This window comes from Ictidomys tridecemlineatus, chromosome 1 (genome assembly GCF_052094955.1).
Source record: "Ictidomys tridecemlineatus isolate mIctTri1 chromosome 1, mIctTri1.hap1, whole genome shotgun sequence".
NCBI classification, from domain to species: Eukaryota; Metazoa; Chordata; class Mammalia; order Rodentia; family Sciuridae; genus Ictidomys; species Ictidomys tridecemlineatus.
Window position 1 is genome coordinate 180,206,461 of NC_135477.1, and position 23,291 is coordinate 180,229,751.

Sequence of the window (23,291 nt, forward strand, 5' to 3'; positions counted from 1 at the left end):
GTCTCTCAGTGGCAGAGCAATTACAATCAGCTCGGGACGCCCCTTCCCCAGCAGGCCTGAACATTTGGGGCTGGGTTTATGGAGGATCCATCAGGAGGCAGGTTCCACTTGTGGGCAGCCTCCCAGACCCCTGAAGGCAGGCGGCCTCCAGGTGCCCCAGCTCCTGTGCAGGGCATGATAATCCTGCTCCTGGGTCTCTGCTGGGCCTCCCAATGCTGGCTGGCTCTCGGGGGGTTTTCCGGGCCAGCCCCTCTTGGTTGCAAGGGAAAGATTCTTCTTGCCAAACTCACCCAGAAGAGACATGTCAGCCCATTAAAGCGACATGGGCCTGTGGCTGTGCGATGCTCTTGCTGCAGAGAGGGCTGGTGGGTGGTGCGGGCACGTGGCAGATCCCCTCCCCGAGGGGTCTGCTGTCCTGGGCTCCTGGCTTCCAGGGATGAATGGAACACCTTCCCCCAGGCTTCACCTGAGGTGGACCAAGGACACAATCTCTGTCCTGCCTACAGCCAATGGGTCCGTCTTGTTCCCGGTTCTTAGCTCATGTGAGACCTTGCAAGTGAAAATCTAAGAGAGCAAACGGTGTCATCCCTGCCTGGGCAGTGAACGCCACAGGTCTCAAGTGTGGGGCAGGGATGTGGTCACGGGAAATAAGACACCTCTGGGCATGCCTTCTGGTTTTACATTTCCTTACTTCTGCAGACCCTGCCCCGTGGTCAGCCCTCACCACAAGGGCAGCCACAACTCTTTCCCCCTCCACCTTCCTCTGGGGCTTTTGCCCTCTTTGGGAGGCAGTGGCTGACGGGGTGGAGCGCCAGGGCTGCGCTCACCCACCTGTGGCTGGCGCGTTACTAATATCAGAGGCCCAGGTTGCTGTGGCCTCCCCCCTCCCTGCTCTCTTCCCCCTTCCAAGGTGTTTGGTCTGCAGAAGGCATGAGGGAGAGCAGATCCTGTGTGCACCCAGCAGGCTGCTGAGCATGAGCCCCCGAGCAACAAGACCGTGTGTGAGTGCAGCAGCTGTCGCTCAGAGGGTGCCAGGCTCTATGCACCTCCCCTGGGCATCTGTCGCTTGGCTTTGAGAAGAGGCACCACACCTGTGAGTCCCCAGTGACTTCCTTCCTTCCTAGAGAAACTGCTAGAAGAGATCGGTTGCAAGAGCAGCATGGGGGCTTAGAACTGGACAGGGAGGGTGAGCTCTGAATCCGACCAACTGAGTTCAAGGCCAGCTCTATCCCCTTACTTGCTGTGTGACTTTGGGCAGGGTGCTTAATAACTCTGTGCCTTAGTGGCCTCATTTGCAACATGGGGGTTAATAAGAGTACCTACCATATGGGGGTGGGGCTATTGAAATGATGAAGTGATGAAGTGAGACCAGGCACGTGATTGGCACAGTAAGAACTGCAGAAAGCGTTGCTACCATGGTTAACGTAATCGTTATATAACAGGAGGAGAGGGAAGCTGGCATCTACCTAAGCAGACAGTGGAGCCATGTACATGCACTTCAGAAAGACAAGAGAGTCTAACCCAGCGCCTGTCCCCATTGCTTTGGAGTCCCACACAACTATGGCTCAGGAGCTGAGCACCCATGGCCAGCCTCACTCTCCTCATTCCTGCCTAGATCCCTGACCTCCCTTCCTCCCCTCCAGCCTTCTCCGTTCCCACCCAGCTCCTTTCTTGATTTCTCCACCTAACCGTTGCCTTCCTAAACTGACCCACACCCCTGACCTAATGAGCCTTGACTTTGTGTTCTTCCTAGGACTTTGGGTGGGGCTGGCCAGAGTCAGGCTGTTTTCCCTGGTGACCCAGCAAGAGACGTAATTCTGAGAGCTTTTTGGTAAAGTCTGGGATAGCCCAGGGAGTTCTTTAGCCTCCTCTGATCCCCCATACTGTGAGTTCCCCCAGGCAGTAAGCATGTATCTCCGCAACCCCAGAGACCAGCTCCAGATGTGATAGAGGAGACTCTCACCCAACGCCCTCACCAAGGTGTGACCAAATGAATGGAGGAATGAGGGTCAACATCAGTGTTAGAGATGATCTCAGCTTTACCTGAGCCTGGCCACCTGCTGGGCAGGACACGGAACCACTTACGTGCCCCTTCTCAATTATGCCTCTGAATCACCATGCCTGTTCTACAGACGTTGAAACTGAGGCCCAGAGAGCTCAGACTGAAGGCATCAAATCCCTTCCTATCTTCTTTCCTCCTTTGGATGAGAACTAGGAGCCCATCATGTCCCATGCATATGACAGTCACCAACCCCATAAAATATGTGTGGCTCATGCATTCTAGGATGGAAAGGGTCCACCAGGGTCTTCAAATGTTTGTCTGGCACATTTGAATCCACATACTTGTCTCCCCTCCCCTTTCCATTCACCCTCTGCCCAGCCCCACAGAACCTCAGGATCAATATTCATGAAGCCTCTGCCTTGTTCCTAGTCTAGGGCTGGCACCCATCACTGGTCTCCAGGAATATCCTCCCCCCTCCCTAACCCTCCCCGCACACACTTCCAGCAGGAGCTGGGTAACTCCGAGGGCTTTGCTGCCTGCCAGTGTGGCTGCGTGGGTGGCTGCACTCTGTCTGAACTCATCCCAGCCCCCGGTGGAGACTGTTCCAGTGCTGGAGCGTGAAGGGGATCCCCTGGGGCAGGGCAGCCGTCAGGACGCACGGGGCAAAGCCCGGGCCCTGGCCGCCCGGCTCCCCTGCAGCCCACATTAGAGCTGCTCCTCAAACAACATGATCAGCCTCGACAGATGAGGCCAGGCTGGCCGCCTGAGGACACGGCCAGGAGAGGCACTTCCAAACCTCAACCCTATCCTCAGGTCTCTCCTTCCCTCTGGAGAGATGGGGAGCAAAGGGTATCAGCAAGGGAGACAGCCATGGAACCAGTGTCCTCTGAGCCAGGACTGCGCTGCAGCCAGGGAGATCCCATGCCAGGTGCCCTCTTTGTCACCACAGTCATTTTCAGTCTCACCCTGGGTCTGACCCCTGCGTTGCTGAGGCTTTGTTCTGTTGGCAAGCATGGGAAATCGAGGCTCTCAAAGGTCAAATAACTTGCTCAAGGTCACATAGCAAACCCAGAACGTGGGGTCTGATTTCCCTGACTTGAAAGTGGCACCTCCTGCCCCGACCTCTCCAGCTCCAAGGCACTGCAGCATCTCTTCATGTGCACGGGGTTCTCCGACCTGGCTTCTTGGAGCACCTGTGACAGCGGATTCATTGCCCCCCCCCACTTTCCTTCCCAGCACAAACTTAGCTGCTAACAATGAGTTGACCTGATGGTCCGAAGCCCTCGATGGCCAGCTCACCCATCTGCTCAGGAGAGTGCCCGGCATGGAGATGATGCTCAACAAGCATCTGTAGAATGAAAAGCTAAACGACCCCAATGCAGATGATGACAGCAGAGATTCGCAGAGACAGAGCCCTCTCCCTTGACTTGCCCTTACCCAGTTCTCACACCAGCCCCAGGGAGTGGTTGTGCCATGTGTCACAGATGGGAAGCTGGGACCCACGGACACGTTACTAAGAGAAGAGAGGCTTGAACCCCGAGCTCATTGGTGACGCCGTTCCCCTGGCCTGAGTGATCCCAGTTGGGGCATTTGTGGAACACCTAGGACTTTTGGCCCAGGCCGAGCTGTGGTGGGCGGGGGCGGCTGGGCGTACACGGAGCAGGGGAGACTCGGCCCTGCTTTCTGAGGCTGCAGTCTATTTGAGGAGGCCAGAGTTATGCATGCAGAACGTTTGGGAAGTGGTTCAAGACAGCAGCGAGCACAGTGCTGAATCGCACAGAATTAGGTGCCAACCACATTCCCTTCCCGAACTAATCTGAGTCTTTTAATACCAGATGGGGACCCTGAGAATAGATTTCCTATCAAACAGATGAAGAGCAGAGATGGAGGCACGGGAGGGCTGTGGCTGACTGTTTTTACATCTCTCTAGTACAGCATGACGCCTGGCCACAGCAACAGGAGTAGTAGCCCCTTACCCCGCCGCCCCAGCAGAAGGCCACTCTACCTGCTCATACCATGGACCTTATGGTCATCATCTCCAGACCCCTCGCAGCAGCATGAGCAGGTGGCTATTGACACAGTCCACAAGGAGATGAAAGAAAAGCTCAGAGAAAGCATTCATCAGGCCCAGCATCACACAGCAAAGGAGCAGGATCCAGGCTTGAATTCCCTTCCAGTAGCCTGCCGAATCCAGACCCCATCTGACACCATGCTACTTCTGTTTGTGGTGGGACTGAGGTGCCATTGTCCACAAGGATGGGAAGAAACCTGGCCAAGGGAACATCAATAGGAAGGAAGGAGAGGAGGAAGAGGAGGGGAAGGAGGGGATGGGGAAATGGATGGGGGGGTAGGGAGGGAGGGAGGGAGGGAGGAGAGAATGGTGGGAAAGGGTGGCTGGCACATTGCAGACACACAGACAAGCTCCGGCATGTTTTAGCAGGACCCCTGCAGTCCCCTGAGGGTCTCGGCCCCTCCTCCCTGAATGGCCTTAGGGGAGGCCTACATGGGTCTACTCGGAGGCTCGTGTCACAGGGAAGGCCTCACTTCAGAGTCTTCTGGGGGCATAGCTGGGTCTTGGAGGGGTGTGTTCATCTTCTGGTGCTGCCTGGACAAAACACCAGAGTCAGACGCAGGCTCTCTCCCCAAGATCCTGGAGAGCAGAAGTCCAGGATCCAGGTGCGGCAAGGCTGCTGTCTGCGTGGGCTCCCCTCTGGGCCTCCAATGGCCCCCACCTTCCATGTCCTCACAGGACCTGTCCTTGGTGCATGCAGGGGTGGGTGGCTCTGGCATCTCTTCTTGGAAGAACCCACAGCCCCACCCTGATGGCCTCATTTGAGCTGAATGACTCCCTTAGAGGCTGTGTCTCTAAATGCAGCTGCACGGGGGCTGGGGCTGCAACCCAACGGATGTTGTGGGGACATAGTCCACACCAGAGTGGGTGAGGGAGGTGGGGCATGAGCTAGCTGGCCTTCCAGAGTAAGGGGTCCATGGCCACTGCCGCTCCGGTAGGATGATGGTGGCAAGGTCACTTTAGCCTATACACCATGTCAGGGATAGCCCGACGTGGGGTTCTGCAGCCAGAGTGACTGGCAGAAATGCCCCCAGCACTCGCCTCTGGGGCTCCCTTTCTCCCCGACAGTTCTCTGCTCTCTATTGCAAGTTCCTCAGAGGCAGAGATCGGGTCTTCCATCACCTGGATCCCCTCTCATTCCTCACACCCTTCCCCATGTATTCCTGCTTAGATGCATACTTGGTGAGCACCTCCTTTGTGAGCAGGTGGTGTGTATGGTGCACGTGTGTGTCTGTCCATCCACAGGTAATACCTACATCCTAGGGCACCGTCAGGACTACATGAGCTATGGTGCATGCAAACGTCTGCTCAATGATAAATGTTCCAGAAACCTTTGTTAATGAATGAATGCATTGATCTTCACGAGGGGGATGTGTTTCTCCCTCTAAGGGGCAGGGGTGATCTGGTCATCACCGATTTTCATTTACTAAGCGGGTCACTGAGCAAAAAAGCTGGTTCATTTATTCACCAGCAGAGACTGACCACAGTCCCCTAGAAACCAGGGGTTGAGCAGGCAGTACGGAGCTAGACCTGCACTGCTTTGCCTTCCAGGGACTCAGTCCCCAGCCAGGGAGAGAAAGGACAATGAGAAGCAGGGTGATGACAGCTCTGCAGGGAAACAAACCCTCCAGTGCCACGAGGACCCCTACAGGACACTGCCTCGCAGCCAGGAGGATCTCCTGGAGGGGATGACACTTGGAGACCTTCAAGGATGAGCAGCAACAGGTCGCCAGGTGGCAGAAGGGACCAGGGATGCTTTGCGTCAGGGTAATGGGCTGTGCAAGGGCCCTGCAGAAGACCCACAAGGGCACATCTGGGGAACAGTGAGAGGTGAGTGGAGCTGGTCCTGCTGGGAGTGCCGGAGCCCAGGGGGCTTGACAGAAGCCAGGCCATAGAAGCCCAGCAGTGTGGCCTTCACACTGGTGACTTCACTTCATTCCCAGTGCTCAGAGGCAGAGACTGTGAAAAGCTCCAGAGGCACTTTGCCATGTCTGATCAGTAAAATGGAGTAATTTGTCAGTCCTCTGCCTCTTCAGGGACTGGAGAGGAGAGGAGAGAAGGGCATCCTGGCCATGCGTCACCACCCAAGTGTGTCCTGCACACAGGCGTTCAGGTTGCCTGAAGATGAGCAGAGGCCCAGGTGGGGGCAGCTTGGTGCTTCTCCAATGATGTCCTGAGAGGTTGCCAAAGACCCCCCAGGGGACAGCATCCTTTCAGCTAAGAGCCCTCCTCTGTTCCCTGAGCCCTGGCCATGCTGATGGGTCCTCAGGAGACCCCCGGCTTCAGCCCCACCCCACTCTTCTTCCTAGCAGGGATTGGAGGAGGGAGGCCAGAGAGCGGCAGGGCCAGCTCCTGTGTCCTGCTCCTTTCCAGGATCCCAGGGCTCTGATGCATAGATGGCCCTAAACTGGCAGGTAGGAGAGTGAGGGTTTTGCATTTGGTGGGACCCAGAGCAGGTGTCTCCAGCTCATTGGCCCTGCAGTGCCCTCGTCTGCCAACAGGAGGGTCCACAGGAGGCTGCAACAGAGCCTGAACTCTGAGTTCTAATCCCACACTCTGACTGGGCAGCTTGGGTAAATGTCTTACCCTCCACACACTTCTACTTTCCTCCATGGAGATAACAAGGCCTCACCTGGCTGACTCGGCAGGCTTGGATGGGCATCACTGGGTGATGTGGTCTCAACAGTGGTGGACATCCCAAAGGAAAGGCGTACTATTGAGGCACACAGTAGGACTCCTGCTGGCATTGGAGAAAACATAAGCACTGTAGGTGAAGAACACTACAATTGCCCCAGGGGGTAAGTCACAAACTATCTGCAGCCTTGAAGGGGCAGCTCCCAGGGGACCTATGCCTGTGTGACTGAATGCAGGGGCGCTATTTTGTACTGTGTGCATCTGCACGCTGTGTGGGTCTTGGGTGAGGTCTTAGAGATGCATTATGGACTTGGTCTGTGTGCATAGCAGCAATGTCTGTGGGCTTCAGGGACCTGTGCCCATATGTTTGTGGGACTAAGTGTGCATGTTTATGAGGCCCTATGCTGGGGAACTTGGTGAACTGCAAACATGGTGCATATTTGTGCGGCTGAGAGAAAATGACCAGGGAGGGGTCCAGGAACAGCCTGGGAGACCAAGGATTCTTGTGCCAATCCAAAAGGGTCTTAGTGGGAACCCTGCTGCTCAGAGGTGGGGAAGAGGAGCGCCTCATCCTCACTCCTGTGCACCCAGACGTTGCCCTTTCAGAAAAAAAAAAATGGAGATGGAACTTGGAGGTTCTTGAAATCTGAAATAAGGGCTTACAGCAGGTAGAGATGGCACACAGGCTCAAGCCCTGCCCCATAGCTGATGGCTGCTAAATTCTTGCGCCCACCAGCGAGAATAAGGCAAACCATGAAGGAGGGAGAGAGGAAGGGGAGACACAGAAGAAAACAGAAAGGAAAGGCCCCCCCCAGCTCCTCTTCCCTCCCCAATTTCCAGTCTTTCATCTTTCGCAGGTGGCCCTGGCCTTAGAGGGTTCTGCCAGCCCCACAAGCCCCCACAGAGCCGGAGAGCGCCCTCTTTGCAGGACCACCCAGTTGGATGTGCGCTTTTCACCCTCCCCGGGCAAGCAAGGCAGGCTGTTCCCCACCCCAGGAATCCAAGCAGTGGGCTACATATGATCTCCCCTGAAGTCAAACGAAATCAAAACGCAGCACACACAGGGACACACACGCACACGCATGCACACGCACAAGCGTACGTTCTCCCTGGGGGGCAATCTGCTGCCCCCTGAACCCCACCCATCAGCCTGTGCCTAGCCCCGGGTGCGTCTGCACCCGTCAACCAGGCGCTCTCCCTGGTGTCCCGCGCACGCCCGGGCGTCTGGGGCGCGCAGGTGCGGGCAGCAGGGCCGGCGCCCCTCGTGCAGTCCCCGCCGCCCTCCGCGGTGACCCGCCGGCTGCGCCCCTGCCGCTCACACTCTCGCCCTGAGCGCAGCGGCGGGCGCGCGGCGGCTCCGCTCGCTCCGCGCGGATCCCGGCGCTGTTCATTCATGATCGGTACCCGGCCCCCAAGACCAGCCCGAGCGCCGGCAGGGAGCGCCCAGGGGCGGGCGGAGCGCGGCTCCCGCACCGCACGCGGCGCGGGCTCGGCAGCCTCGGCCGGGCGGGCGCCGGCCCGGTGTCCAGCGCCAGGCAGACTCCGGGGCTCCGTCCTCGGCCCTTGGCGAGGGAACCACCGGCTGCGTCCTCGCTCCCGGGAGCCGTGGCGAAGGCTCACCCGAGCCGCCGGCCCTGTGAGTCAGTGCATGTGCGGGGCTGAGAGGGAAGCCAGCCGCCTCCCTGAGCCCCAGCCCCACGCTCGCTGCGTTCCAGGCTGCAGGCGAGCTGCCGGGGCTCCCGGCTTCCTCCTTTTTTTCTCCTCCAATTCGGAGTAGAGAAGACACACTGGTTTCCTTTCAGGGGAGGGGAGGGCAGGGCCCCGGGGTCCCAAGTCGCACTCAAGTCTTCGCTGCCATGGGGGCCGTCATGGGCACCTTCTCATCTCTGCAAACCAAACAAAGGCGACCCTCTAAAGGTAAGCAGTCCTTTTTCCTTTTGTTCCCCTGGCTGGGTTTGGGGGTTCTGGGTGCTGAGCTGGGGTCGCCATCTGCCTCCCTGAGTCTGGGCCCCCATCTCCACAAGGAGCCCAAACAGGTTCTTAGATCCAAAGGAGTAAGGAGGGTTGGTGTGAGCACCCAGAGGAGGGAGCCAGAGTGGGTGCTGGATCCAGAGGCAACTGGACCCCTTTGGGGCACCAGGGGCCGACCCTCCTCTGGGGGAAATCACCAGGAGCAGATTCACAGGTGGAGGTGACTGGATTCTCAGATGAAAATGTTGGGAAGCTCTTCTGCTCCCATGACGGATGGCACCGGCGCCATCCAACAAGGGTGCTCACACTCACCCACTGCTCCCCTGACCATACCAGGTGCAAACCTGCTAGTCTCCCAACCAGGGAGAGGGGGCCCTGCTTGCCCACCCCCTCAAAAAAAAAAAAAAAAAAAACCTCTGCAAGCCAAAAGGAATCAGCTGCTGCCAGGTGGTGAAATTCCCAGGGCTCCTGTCCTGGTGGCTCAGGAGTCAGTAGGAGCAAGGGCATCTCATGGGCGAGCTGTCAAGGTCCGGGATCACAGGGCACTGTCAAAGGGGGCTGAGAGGGGAGTTTCCGTTAAGGTTTAAGAGGCATAATACACTGGAGTCCCTCCTGCCTACAGCCTGCAGCTGTATGTTCCCAGCTAAGCTGGGCCATGTTGCCAGTGACTTGTCAAGGGGTCCATGTGAAGTGGGGGCCATGGTGCCTGTGCAGGCCTCCTAGCCAGCAGTTGGAAAGTTGCTTGTTGGGATGTAGAACCTGGAAACAATTAGGAAAAGAGAACGACGGGTTTGGTTTTGATTAATGTTCACATGCTGTTGTGAGTAGTGGAAGGATTTTAAGGAACCTGACACTGAAACATTCAAGTTCTGCTTTTGGAGCCAGATCTGGTTACAGGTGGGGGATACACGCATATCCCTTGTGCTGGCCAGTGCTCAGAAGGCTACCAGGGCAGTGGTGGCCCTGGAAGACAATGAGTCTACTCTTAGGACTTGGGTCATCTCACCTTGATTGGAACCAAAGAGCTCCCCAGGAGTAGACTGTCCTTGAAGGCCTTGGGAAGAAGGGGTCCAGGATCCTGGTCCGGTCCCCAGAAATATCAGGCTGGCTGAGCACCAAAGAAAGAGTTCTTGGGTGCAGACCCCAGGTGATGAGACCGGGACAGAATTTTCAGGCCAGGACACAAGAAGAGGCTTTGGCCCATTCACAAGCTGAGTCCCACATCCTGGTGTCAGGGAGGGACTGGTTGCCCTTTGCTTAGTCCTAAGCAGGACAGGTCCATCTGCAAGCCTTGGCAGGGGACTTTGACCTCCAGAGCCCCGCCTCTCACAGGTCCTGGGATGTTGCTTGATTGGGGACAATGTTTAGCACCAAAGCCAGGACTCCTTCCCCTATCTCACTACCATGAGGTCCTAGAGATCAGAAGACTGTGGAGACAGGAAATTTGGGGGGTTGTTTTAAAAGAACTTTCAACACCTGCACTCCGTTAAGAGACAGTTAGGGGTCACAGAACAATCTCGGGCTCTAGAGTCCAGTGACGTCTGGTGTAACCAGCTTCATTGTGCCTTTCCTCTGTGACCTTCAGCAAGTCCCCTCACCTCCCGAAGCTCAGTTTTCTTATCCATCTAATAGGTGGGATGCTGTGCTGCAGAGGTGAACTAGAGGTGTGGGAAGTGGAGGGAGAGAGGACCCTGCCTCGTACACTGTGTTGGCCACAGTCACCAGAGACTCATAGGAGATGCTTACAAGGATGAGAGGATAGAGTGACAGACAGACATGGAGCTAGCTCCTTTAATAGGACTGGGGACAGCAAGACCTCAGACATTACCATCCACCATTCCTTTGTGCTACCTGAAACTCCAGGTCACCCTGAATCAATTCCTGCAGGACTCTCAGAAGCCAAAGCTCTCTGCTTCTCTCTCCAGAATCCCAAGAAAGAAAAGGGGGATACCAGCATTCATTGTGCCCCTACTGTGTGCCTGGCACACTGCTAGGTGTGTTATCTGCCTGCTCACTTAACCCTTACAACAGAGATCCTAGTAGGTCCAGAGCCACTGTCCGAGTCCTGGATGTTGGGCACTTCCTGCACAGAAGCCTGAAACACTGGCTTGAAGTGTTCAGGAGCGCAGCTGCTCGCCTCCCCGGGCAGCTGCCCTGCAGAGTCTTTTCTCACTCTCGATTAGTGGAATGCTAATCAGAGGAGACCCTGACTTCCAAGCTGCCTCCCTTGCATGGGTCTTCTGCTGATTGGCATTCCACTGAGCAAGACAGAAGGGCTGGTGGCCAGGTCGCTGTCCCAGTCCATGCCTTGTTTTCTTTAAAAAGAAGAAGTTACAGTAGACATTTTCTTAGGCTCCACTTGGTTCTCAAATTCTACGGTTTGATTGCTGATGCTCTCACTGGAGCTGCTGCTGTGATCTCTGCAAGGCTGGGCTCAGATCTAATTAGATGCAGTCAGAAGAGAGTGGTTGGGGTTTTCAACCCAGCTATCAGTCCCCCCCCCCCCGCCTGCTGGGTTCAAACCCAGGCTGCACCACTCACTAGTTGTGTGACTAAGCCTTGTTTTCCTCAACTGTAAAACAGGGACAGTAGTAGTTACTATCTTAAAATAGCTGTTGAGTTGTGTGCATTTCAGGGATAATGCAAGTCAGACACTTAGCAGAGTGTCTGCTGCATAATAAGTGGTCAGCAAATTTTAGATTACTATTCAGTTTATGGCTGTGTTGTTTGGAGCTTCCATATGCCCAGAGTAAGGCCACACTGGAAGGAGGCAGTACCTTTGAGAGTCTAAACAGCTTGAATCTGGAATGTTCTTCCAGCCCTGTCCAAGTAACTAAGACCAAAGTCCTCGGCTCTGAGACCCTGATCCCTTGCTTCAATCTCCAGCTGGCCTCTGCTTCCTGCCTGGTCCTGAAAACTACACAGCCTGCTAAACTAAAGCCCTGAATGCTTTGAAAATATAATTTGGAAATACATACATGTCATTAAAATACACCAAGGACTCTGCATGATTAGTGCTGCAAAGGAGTGCACCTAGCCCAACTGGGAAGCTCAGGGAAAGGTCCCTGAAGGCAGAGAAATCTCAAGTAATTGAAGAGCTCTGCCTCTGAATAAAAACATCCAAGTTCACTCTCCAGCCTTCTCTCTGTTTGGGATCTTTGTGAGCCTTTAATTAAAAACTGGTAAAGCCGTGCTTCTGGGACTCAGCTTCTGCATCCAGTCCCAGGCAGTTTCGGACTCTTGACAGTTTTATTTGTGCTTCTCATACCAAGGACCCTGCTCCTGGGTTTGAATGGCTGAGCGAGTTGGGTTAGGGGGTTGGGACAACTAAAGGAGCATCATGCAGGTGCAATTGCTGGTTGTGGGGGTGGGAGGGCAGGAGAGTTTAGGGAAGCTGACTCTAGGCCAAGACCACCTAGGCTGAGATGTTCCTATAAGCAAACACCCCTCATTGTTGGGTTATGCCTCCAGGACTGAGTGAGGCATTCAGAATTCTGAGAAGGGGCTGAGCCTTGCTCGGGTCTCTAGAATGCCCAGGGAACTGCTTTCTGGAAGGCCGCGTTGCAGGACAGACAAAGATATAGGGCTGGTCTCCTGGCTTCTAAATCATGGAGTCCCTTGGAGAATTTATGGAGGCAGAGTTTACCCTGGAGATTTCAGAGTGTATTGATGGAGCAGCACGTTTAACCTGGAGGCATCCAGGAGACCGGCGAGAGGCAGGGTCATGGAGAAGCAGATCTTCTGCGGTCGCGCAATCCTGGCTCCAAAGGACCGTTGGCAAATCGCTTCACCTTGGAAATGCCAGTTTCTTCCTTTGTAAAGGGGAATACTGAGGGATAGACATGTTTGAGCATCCAGCTTTGCCCATCTCTGCCCCTTCGCCCAGTAGCGCCGTAGTAGTCTCTATCTCCCGGTCGATCTGCTAATTAAAATTCTGCCCACGCTCCACGACCTCACTGAGCAGTTTCTATACTCAGGAAGCTGTCTCTAAGCCCCAGGGAGAAGCGACTTCCCCCATCTGAATTCCTAAACTCTGTTAAGGTCTGAGTTCTTAGGAGTCACAGGTCATGTTTGGAATTAGGTGACCCTGAGAGGTGTTAAGCTCCTTCCCCATCACTAGAGTCCCGGCTTCTTAGGGCAGGAAACTGAATCATTTTTCACCATTTCCCACTCAGTTCTTTGCACACAGTAGGTACTCGGTAAATACTTCCCAGGGGAAATCAAAAACAATGGTGGCTCTCCATGATTTCCTAGAACTTCGGTCCCAGCTGGGAAAGTGAGCTTCCCCCTGAGATTTCAGTTCCCAGCCCTGGACTTGGAATGAATTGAGACTTGGTCTGCTGGCTTTGAATTGGCTTTGTCCATGAAATGTACCAAATCTGTTTACCATTTAGTAGGAAAGTGCTGAGAACAGTGTTCCTACCCCCAGCCCCCGATATGCACAAAAGTGTGAGGAACCCACACCAAGGGCCAGGCACATCTCTGGTTGCTCAGTTCCACAAGAAACTCAGTGGAGCTCGAGATAAACAGCACAGAGATGGAAAAGGCTGGAAAATGTGTAGGATTTCCTGCCTAGAACCCATGGGGCTTTTCATTCTGGACCCTGGTGAAGGACTTTGTCTACCTGGAAGGGCTTTGCTCACTATCAGCTCTGTAAACGCCCAAGTGCAGGAGCTGATCTCACAAATGAGCAGGGGCTGAGCGGCTGCATGAATAAGGGGCTCAATAAATGAGCAAGTGAATGAGGCAACTGATGAATAAGCAAAGAACGACAGCAGGAATGATTGAACGGGAGTGGGTGAGCACCCAGGGTACGCGTCCGGGGACTGGCAGGGTCCTAGAGAAGCGGTGATGAAGGACTCTTCGTGAAGAATCAATATTGATAACCACGCTCCCCAAATCCTGCATCTAACCCTGTCTTAGTCCCGTCTTCTGTGACTAATAACACAAGACCACAGATGGGGGGCCTGTTCAAGAAAAGAGGCTCATGTTGGCTCATGGTTCTGGAGGTCCCAGGTTGAGAGACACATCTTGTTGGCAGGGTCCTGAGGTGTGCGTCCATCCCGTGGTGAGACATAAGGGGCCCCTAGGTGACCTCTGGTCTCCTCCTCTTCTTATCAAGCCACCAGGATTCAGTGATGGGGCTCCCCCAGGTGGCCTTACCTGCTCCTGATCACCTCCCAAGGCCCTGCCTTCAAACCCCATAGTGGGCTGTCTCCCCACCACCTCCATGGCAGTTGGACTCCATCATGATTTTTGGAAGGAACAAACCGTACTCAACCATCGCGGCCCCACTGTGAAATTTGGAAGGAATCGAGGGTCCAGAAACCCTGGTGCCAATGAAGAGCAGACTTGTAGCAAATGATTCCTAGAAATGAGGAAACCAAGAATTCATCAAGAAGAGTCCCGGCCATTGTTTGGAGACCAGCAGGTATCCAAATTGACCTGGGGAAGGTCGGGGAGGCGCGAGAGACTGTTTCCCTTCTCTTGTGGAAAGAAAGGCCCCAGGGACTTCCTGTGTCCCCTTGCATTGGGGTTCCACTGTACCCTGTCTGGGTGACATCCGGGCTCTATGTCTATCTAGACATTTATTTTTTAACATAGCCCATCCCATAATTAACCTTTAGCATTGCTTCCCTGCTGTCACTTCTATCCAAGGTTTACTCCAGCCTCACCACCCACCTTCCTCTCCCCGCTCACCTGGAGCCCCTCCCCGTGTCCTAGCTCCTACACACCCTTCAAGGCCTTGTTCCTGTGGGAAAGCCCTCCAGGGCAGCTGCAGACGGCACTTGGTCTGAGACTTGAGACTTTGTCTGCTGGCTTTGAATTGGCTTTGAATTGGCACGTCCCTGGCTTCTCGGTTCCCACACAGCTGTCGCTGTCCCTTCGCTGCAGCCCTGAACACAGGAAGAGACTGTCCTGATGGCTTTACCCACTCATCTCTCTGCCTTGCTCTCGGGGACTGATTTGTATTCCAGGGCCTGTGTCAGGCCTGACACTGGGTCCAGGCTTAATGGATGTGGGCTGGTGGAGGTGGGGATGGATGGGCCACAGCCCGTGTTCTCGGTGGCTCCCAGTGGTGCCTGGACGTGGCGATGCAGATGAGAAATCCGCGTCTGCCTGCTCGGGGAGAAGCCTGTGACATTCTGCATAATGGCCCTGGAGCTGCTGTTCCCATTCATCAGGCAAGAGAGGAGCAGTGTTTAGGGGAGAGAGGAAGAAAGAGACCAAGAGTCCTGGGGCCTTCGGAGGGACTTGTTTCCGGGCTTCACCCCCGCTCCAGGTAGCGTTGTAAGTAGGTCACCTCCTGGAAGTAGCTTCCTCGGATAGGATGGAGCCCCTCCCTGTCCTAGTCAGGGGTGGTGCTCTGCGTTACCTGCTGGCCATTCCAGCCAAATTCAATGGCTCCGTCAGTGCAATGGTGGGGGGCGTGCGGGGGGTGAGGGGGGGCGCACTGCACTCAGGTGGGAAGCTGGGCAGAGGGTGCATTGTGGCCAGGGTGCATCATGGCCAGGATCACCAGGTTAAAGTGAAGGCTTGGGATCGCATCCTCCTCTACCGACCCACAGCCTATCTCACAGAGTCTTTCAGTTTGCTCCTCTGCATAATGGAGACAGTGACAGTCTGTGTCTCCCTTTGGGCAGAGTGGGGTTGGGGAGGGTTGCAGGGGGAGGGTTGCAGAGGGTAGGTGCACAGCACTTGGCCTAGGGGAGATGGTTCCAGCCCTTGGGGTAACCCCTGCTCCTGGCATCTGCTCACCCTTAGTGATCTCTGTCCTGTGGCCTCTGACTCCACACCTCAGAGGCCCAAGCCATCATATCCATGGTCACTGGAATGCTGAGCGGTGTCTCCGGTGACACCATGGGAAATTGTCAACTTTAGATGGCAAAAGGTATGAATATGTGTGTCACCTGCGAGGATTGGACAGGACTTGGACAAGTCAGCTGGCCTGAGTGGCCTTTTATCTCCAGATCATCTAGAAAATTAAGGCTCAGTAGTAAATGTGATAACACATATAAGAAACAGTGGCCAGCATATAGCAAGATTGCAGGAAAAATAGGTTATTGTCCTCTAGGTCTTTGCTTCTCAGAGTGTGGTCCTTGAGCCAGCAGCCTCGGGAGTTTGTTAGAAACATAAAACTCCAGGCCCCAACCCAGGCCTTCCAAACCAGAACCTGCATTTTAACAAGATCACCAGTCGGTTTGTATGCCCACTGACATTTATAAGCATTAATGATGGCTAAAGTGGGTCAGCCACTCTCAGTGCCAGGCACCGTCGTCCCTTCAGCCCTGCAGGACAAGACACTGTTGTAGTTCCCATTTTGCAGAAGAGAAAACTGAGGCTCTCGAAGGAGAAAAGCCTTGCTCAGGGTCCCAGACCTTAAGCTTTTAACCTCACACTGACTTCTGCCCCTTGGGCCTCAGCTTGGGAGCCAAGGGGCCCTAGTGGACAGATAGCCCAGCCTGGCCAAAGGTGTGGAAGAAGGCGGCCAAGCACTCGGTAGCCCCACTGAATAACCAGACTACCCGTGGCCACTTTCAGCCCATCTCAAAGCACCCTGGATCTGTCTCCACTTAATCAGATACTGCGAAAGCTTGAATATGAAATGATTGGGGGCAGAAGGCCAATTAGCAAATTCATTAATAGGATGAAACCTCTCTCCTCGGCTCTAATCATTTATGTGAACTAAATTTTTCTCCCTTTGTTACCGCCATCGTGGTCTGTCAGTAAAGGATGGAGCACTGAAACATCTCCAGGCATGTTAGAACCCCAAACTTTCAGCACCACCCATCAGAGTCAGGGCCCCCACAGTGTCCAGAGGGGCAGGGAGGGGTCAGTCAGTTCGTGAGTGGTCATCATTGCCAAGGAAAGAAATGCAAGGGTTTGTTCTACCCTTGCAAGTGCACGGTGGCTTTCTGGTTAGTTCCCCATCTGTCCTGAGCTGCACGTTGACCTAAGTTCATGTTACACATATGTGTGGTCCAGAGGTCACGAACATAGACTCTTGGTTAGACAGACCTGGATTTAAATCCTGGCTCCGTGTCTTATTAGCTATGTGGCCTTGGACAAGTCAGCTGGCCTGTGTGGCCTTTTATCTTCACAGGATCTAGAAAATTAAGGCTCAATAGTAAATGTGATAACACATGTAAGAAACGGAGGTCAGCACATAGCAAGAATGCAGGAAAATAGGTTAGTGCCCTCTAGGTCTTTTGCTTCTCAAAGTGTGGTCCTTGAACCAGCAGCCTTAAAGACTTGTTAGAAACATAAAACTCCAGGCCCCAACTCAGGCCTTCCAAACCAGAACCTGCATTTTTAACAAGATCACCAGTCGGTTTGTATGCCCACTGACATTTATAAGCATTGGCCTAGAGTACACATTACAGAAATATATATTGCATTACATAAAATTATATACCAAGATGGAAAAATTATGTATCAAGCTTTGACAGCTTCTGGTTCAAGCCTCTTATTATAGATGCAAAGCATGAAGTCCAGAGAAGGTGAGAGGATTGCCTGAAGTCACACCGCTTCTGTGTCCATCCGAACCCCAGGCTTCCCCAGCCCTGCTTGTCTTCATATGAATAGTTACGAAGTCAGATTTCCCCAGATTAGCGCTTCTGAAATTGAGCTTTTCTTTCTTTTTAATAAAACAGAAGTGCCGGACTAGGTATGCCCATTAAGTTTTAATTTACTAATTTTAAATGTTATTCCAGCCAAGTAAGAGGCTGAATTTTGATTCTGCCAGCCGTGGCCCTAGCCGTACCTCCACGTTCTCTGCCACATCAAGTGCGATGAGGGGCATCCTGGGTCTTCCTCTCAGTTTCCTCTAAGACCAAGGGAACAGACCTGTGCAGCTAGGACTCTCCTGCCTAAGAGGCATGGGCACCGCTCAGGATCCAGAGCAGGCTGGGGGTGAGTTGATGTGCAGAGCTTTTGAGTCGGGATTTGAAGGCAGAAAATGTATCAGAAGTTAGCAGGAGTCCACACAGACGAAGGAAGGATCCGGAGCACGGAAGTCAACTGCCTTTTCCAGGGGGCTCGGCGGAACCCCTGTGGGGGGAGGTGACCTCACCTCCTTTTATTTTTTAGTGGTCTTTTGACAGTTGCACTATCTCATCTTGCTGGGTAGGAAGCGGGTCTGGGGGTACTCAGAAAAGTCCTTGCCTGGCTGGTGATTAGAGAGCAAGGACTTGAAGCCTGCCTGACCCAAGGCGCCCTGCTCATGGCCTCCTGCCTACTGCATGAAGTCAAGCAAGCCTCTGATCTCTGGCCAGAGGCGGACAACCAGCTGCTGAGCTCCCAGGAGCTGAAAATAGCATCTCCGCCTCCTCTTGGCCCTCTCGGTTCCCCACCCAGGCCTGCGCTGGCCCAATTGAGGGGAGGGCGTTGGTGGAGGCCACACCACTCCAGCCACCTCCGGGAAGTCAGGGCGGTGGCACCCAGGCCCTGTCACCGTGCTGCCCTCCTGGCCCGGGGTGACCTTCCCAGGGATCAGGTGTGCTGTCAGCCCAGCTCCCTTGGGGAGGCTTCCCTACCCCAGCTGGGGTGGCAGGGGCAGGGGCCTCCCTCCTGTGCCCTCGGCCAGCCCTGGGCTGAGGACATGACATCCCCAAGGCCAAAGGCCACAACAGCCACATCACCGAACTCCCGGCTAATGGCCCTCTACACAATTTAAGGCAGAAATGGTAAACTTGGTATAAGGAAGTTGATCAAAATTCAGATTTTTTTTCCCACAATGACTATTTTGGTGACTTTTTTTTTTTTTTAATATAATCTGCTTTCAAAGCACGTCTCTTCACAGCGTCCGAGCCTCTATCTTTTCAGCTTTTCAGGCATCTCTTGAGGGAGCCTGTTAGGTGTTTCAGCTTTGGAGTTAGAAACCGACTAAGAAAAATGGTCGTCTGCATTGGAGGCCTACTGTGCGCCAGGGGCTGTGCAAAGTGCTGATAAAACAACATTTATAATAAGTCAGAAGAAATGACCTTCACACGGCCCACGTGCGGTCTAAGTGTGATTGACACTTTGATTTAATCTCCAGTGGACCCACGAGGTGGGCAGGATGGTTAGTTTCAGGTCAGAGGTGAAACCTCCTACTATGAGAAGCAGGCGCTGATCTCCCTGTTTTATAGATGGGGACCTGCGGCTCTGAGAGAGGTGATATGCCCAGGTCCCCCAAAGGCTGGTGGAAGAATGAGGGCTCCATCTGCACCGAGGGACTCCAAAGCCCTTTCCTCTGTGCTCAGAGCCCTTCGCGTCCACTAAGCTCATGAGGGCAGGTCTGCAGAGTCCCGCTAAGTGCCCAAAGCTCTGTGGCTTGGTTCTATGTAAGCTGTGCAGGACCCCAGGGATTAGAGGACACGACTGGACCCTTGCCAGATGAGAAAGGTAGAGTAAATGCAGTCAGCTCTCCACATCTGCAGGTGCCATGTCTTTAAATTCAATTGGTCACAGATGAAGAATGTTCCAGGAAAAAAAATAATTTCCAAAGAGTTCCAAAGCTAAAACTCGAATTCGTCATGCACTAAATGCTGTGCTGAATACACCCAAATCAAGTGCTGGGCAGGCATTTCATTAGGCAGTAAGTAACTGAGATGAGTTAGAGTGGACACACAATTTTACATAAGAGCACCCGCAGATAGTGGCTTTGCAGGGACCCTGTAGAAGCCAATCCCCCATGGACACCAAGGGACACCTGTACCCAGTGACTCCCTTCTCGAGGGCAGCTGAGCCAGGATTTGGGGAAGGTGGCTGGAATGTGGTCTGGGTGTGAGTTGCAGGGCTGGGCTGACCTGGAGCCTCGCTGTCCCAGGCTGCAGAGGGTGAGACATTGTGCCGGCTCCGCACAGGGGAAGCACCTCTGACGGAGCCTCTGGTACTGGAGGGCAGGAGCAGCCTGGCCAAGGTGGGCTTTGGTGCTTGATTAAAGGGCGAGGGCCTGGCCCAGGCAGGAGCCTCAGCAGGAAGTTCCAGGCAGAGAGATACAATGGGCCAGCCCCAGAAGCAGGTCGCAGGAAAGGATATTTTTGGGGCTTGGAGGCTGTCACTAGGAAGCTTGTCACCAGAAATGGAGGCAAAGACCTGCATCAGGTTGTCCACATGTAGGAAGGTGGGTCCTGAGAGGTGACAGGCAATGGTGGTGATGCTTATGGTTGGTGGTGACAGTGTTGGTGGTGGCAATGGTGGTAGTGGTGGTGGTGATGGGGTGGTGATGGGGTGGTGTTATTAGGATGAGTGGAGCAGGCATACTATTGGTGTTGAGGCATTGGTGACAGTAACAATGGAAGTGATAGTGGTGTCGGAGACACGTGGCGTTGGTGGTAATGCAGCTGATCCCAGGTATGGAGGTGGTGACAATGGTGGTGATGATGGTGGTGTGGTGGTTATGGTGGCAATAGTGTAGGCAATGACGATGGTGAGGGTGATGGTGATGATGGTGGCTGGTGGCGGTGACGATGGCCGTGACTAAGGGTGCTGTTGGTGGTCATGAAGGTAATGGCAGGGGTGTGCTGGTGCTGGAGGTGTGCTGGGGGAGGTGGTGCAGTGGAAGGATGATGGTGGCCATGTGGATCATTCTCTTGGTCCCAGCCCTATTCCTTGACTATATTGCCCAAAGGATTTCCAACCTCCAGAACCTAAGTTCTCCCATGGATTTGCCAAAAGCAAGAACATAAGGCAAATCAGGGCTGCCTGCGGGTTTCTTCTCTTACCTGTGGTTGGCCTTTCAGAGTCATTTTCATGTACACGGCTCTTGCCACCTGCCTTCCAGCACAGCGCCATGGCAGGACATGGCAGGACACGGTCACATCATCAGTAAACATCTGTGAAATGAAGGGCATAGGCCACGTTCCTGGGTGAACGCAAGGACCCCCCGGGGTGGCTGGGCCCAGCCCCCCATCTCATCCCAAGGTGCTTTCACCAGCTCCATGACCCACAGAGTGCCGCAGGCTTCCTCCTTCTCCAGGAGTTGGGAGGACTCCCTGGGTGTCAGCCTGGCCTGAGCCCTTGTGTCACCAGCCTGCCCCCAGAGGCAGGCTGTTCTGTCTGATTCTTCACTAACTGACCACAAGGAACGGGGAGAAACTGGCATTGCTGCAGCTGCTCCAGAGTGTCTGGCTGTGTGGCAGGAGCGAGGAGCATGTCCTGGCTCTGCACTGGCTCCTCCTGGCAGTGGGTCCTCCCCACGTCCCGGGGGAGATTGCAGAAGGTGCTTCGAGTGCCCGAACCCCCAGCCACCCTCCACTACGGGCAGGTTAGAGGCCCCTGAACACCTGTGCATGGTGCACAGGAAGCAAGCAGGCTCCTCAACCCATGATCAGGTCATGTCCTGAAAGCCATCAGAAACTGAAGGTGCTGTAAGTCACAGTGGCCGAGAGCACCTGACCTTCTGGACTTTGCACGCAGCTCAGTTGCAGCACACCCCAGAGGGCTAGTTGTTCCCCTCACCATCATGATCACAGGGTGAAGGGAGCGGCCACTCCCTGCCACTGCCCAGCATCTCGAAAGAGGGTTGTATGTCATATCACTAGTCCGGGAAAAGATCCAAATTCAGAATCTGAAGCATAGTGTCTACTGAATATGCATGGCTCTCACTCCACCGGAAAATCAAAAATCATAAGTGAGCTGGGTCCCTCTGTATCATGTGGCCAAATTATAGGGTTCTCATAGCTTTTGAGTATGTGGCACAGATTAAGGGCTCAGTAAATGGTAGCAGCTATTAATATTGGCCTCATTCATTATTTCTAAAACTAGTGGAGGGGTTGAGATTCTAAGTGGTGAATAATGATAGGCCCGAGTTTTGTGTGTCTCTGGTATAAATTGTGGGGCTTGGACTCTGCTTGGATCCCCTGATCCTGATTCTGAGCCTGGAGAGGGGGATTCTCGAATGGATCCCATGTGGCTGGGGGGTTGTTGAGCAAGAGGAGGATGAACTGTAGGCATCTGGGTCCCAATACTGTTCTGCCCCGTGAGGAATAAGATTTGGAGACAAACTGGCCTTGGATTTAAATCCAATCTGGCAGCTAGTGCTGCTGGACACTGGTCTCTTCCTGTGTCCAGTGAGGTTGGTGACCCAGATTAGCTCAGGTGGGCTCCTTGGGGAGAGTTTGGAAGATGAAGTGTGAATGGAGAGAGGGCGGGATCTGTCTCCCAGGCAGCTCAGGGATGTAATGGCCAGACCGACATAGTGCTGGGGTCACAGCTGCCTCACCTTCCTCTGTTCCTGGAGTTGATTTGTCGTCACCCTCGAGTCCTGGAACAAAGTCAAGGGAGGAGGAAGCGAGGGAGGGAGCGGAGGAAGAAGGTGAGGGAGAATCTCTGAAGCCACGGGTGCAGGTGGCCCGCCCCTGGGGACGCTCCAGGTGGCTGGTCTCACTTCTGGCTGGTTCTTGTTAGAAGACTGCGACGATCCAGGGGGAGAGGCCTCAAGAAGACACAGGGCGAGCTGAGAATGAAGAGACCATGTGCCATCTGCAAAGGGTGGGAACTGAGGGGGCTGTCCCCAGGCTCCTGAGACCCAGGACTCTGCCTGCCTAGCAGGAGGTGCTCTTTAAAGGGCACTGGGGTGTGTCATGGGCAGGGGGAGGTAAGCCGTGCTATTTGTATATGACAGCGACCGCTGGGCTGAACACTTCCTGAAATCATCTCATTTAATTGTCCCGCAACCCGGACAGGCAGACGTGGCGTCCCTGTCTTAGAGATAGGAAAACTGAGGAAGGTCCGAGAGAGGACTAGAAGCAACCGGAGGTCACAGACGGGGACCTGCAAGGACGGCGCTGGAACCCAGACTTGTCGGCCCTTAGGTCTCAGGGACTTGACACCTGCTACCCACTATGGGTCTCCATGGATATTTGGGGAGCCGGAGGCTCAGGGAAGCTGCAGTTGCACAGCAGCCGGAAGCCCCAGAGACCAAACCCCACTTGCCCTGGGTCTCCACACCACTGGACTGACTGTGCAAAATCACACTCTCCTCTGTATCTTCCTCCCTTTCTTGACTGACTCCAAAACCTTGAGGGAGCAGTAAACCAACTCAAGAGATAAGAGAAAACTGCAGGAAGCCCCAACCCAACACCATTTGGCTGTTTGCATTATCTCTACCCAGCTGCCTCCCGACCCTGGCTCTGCTCTGACAGCCGACAACAACCAGGCTGCAGAGTGCCGTGCGTTGCCCCCACAGTCCTGATTCAGAGGGTCTCCACGTAATAGCAACAAGCACAGACTTAGAGACCAGGCCATGGACTGGAGCTGGCTCTGTGTCTGTTGAGCTGTGTGAGCCTGGGTAAATCCCCTACCCTCTCTGAGCCTCAGATCCTCCATCTGTAAGAAAAGAATACTGACCCCCAAGAGGGTTGCTTTGAGGATTCATTGAAAAGATGTCTGCAGAACCCTTGATCCCTGATGGGCGCTCAATTTAGGGCTAAGAACTACTTGGCTTGTTGTGGTTCGACTTGGGCTTTGGAAAATGTAGATTCCTTATTGCCACCGTCCTGGTCACTAGAATAAGAATGACAGCTTCATGTTCGATCACTCTCTCCCCCACCTCATGGGGCCGATGTGGATCCTCTATCCCAGGACCTTTTCCATTAGAGCTGGAATAGGACCTCAGAATCCTCCTTA

The 23,291-nt window shown here is 54.2% G+C and overlaps 1 protein-coding gene across 3 annotated transcripts in view; it reads left to right on the forward strand.

Annotated features, from left to right (window-relative positions):
* Positions 1-23,291, forward strand: part of Kcnip1 (potassium voltage-gated channel interacting protein 1) — a 312,467-nt gene that overhangs the window by 110,981 nt on the left and 178,195 nt on the right. The window contains exon 1 of one of the 3 annotated variants that reach the window (XM_005334130.4): positions 7,732-8,624. The exons of 1 other annotated variant lie outside the window; for it this stretch is intronic. In XM_005334130.4, the coding sequence (XP_005334187.1) occupies positions 8,564-8,624 (61 nt within the window). In that variant the 5' untranslated portion in view covers positions 7,732-8,563. Of the gene's footprint in view, positions 1-7,731; positions 8,625-23,291 lie in introns of those variants that run through there. One more of the 3 variants, XM_005334132.4, reaches the window with a different exon arrangement.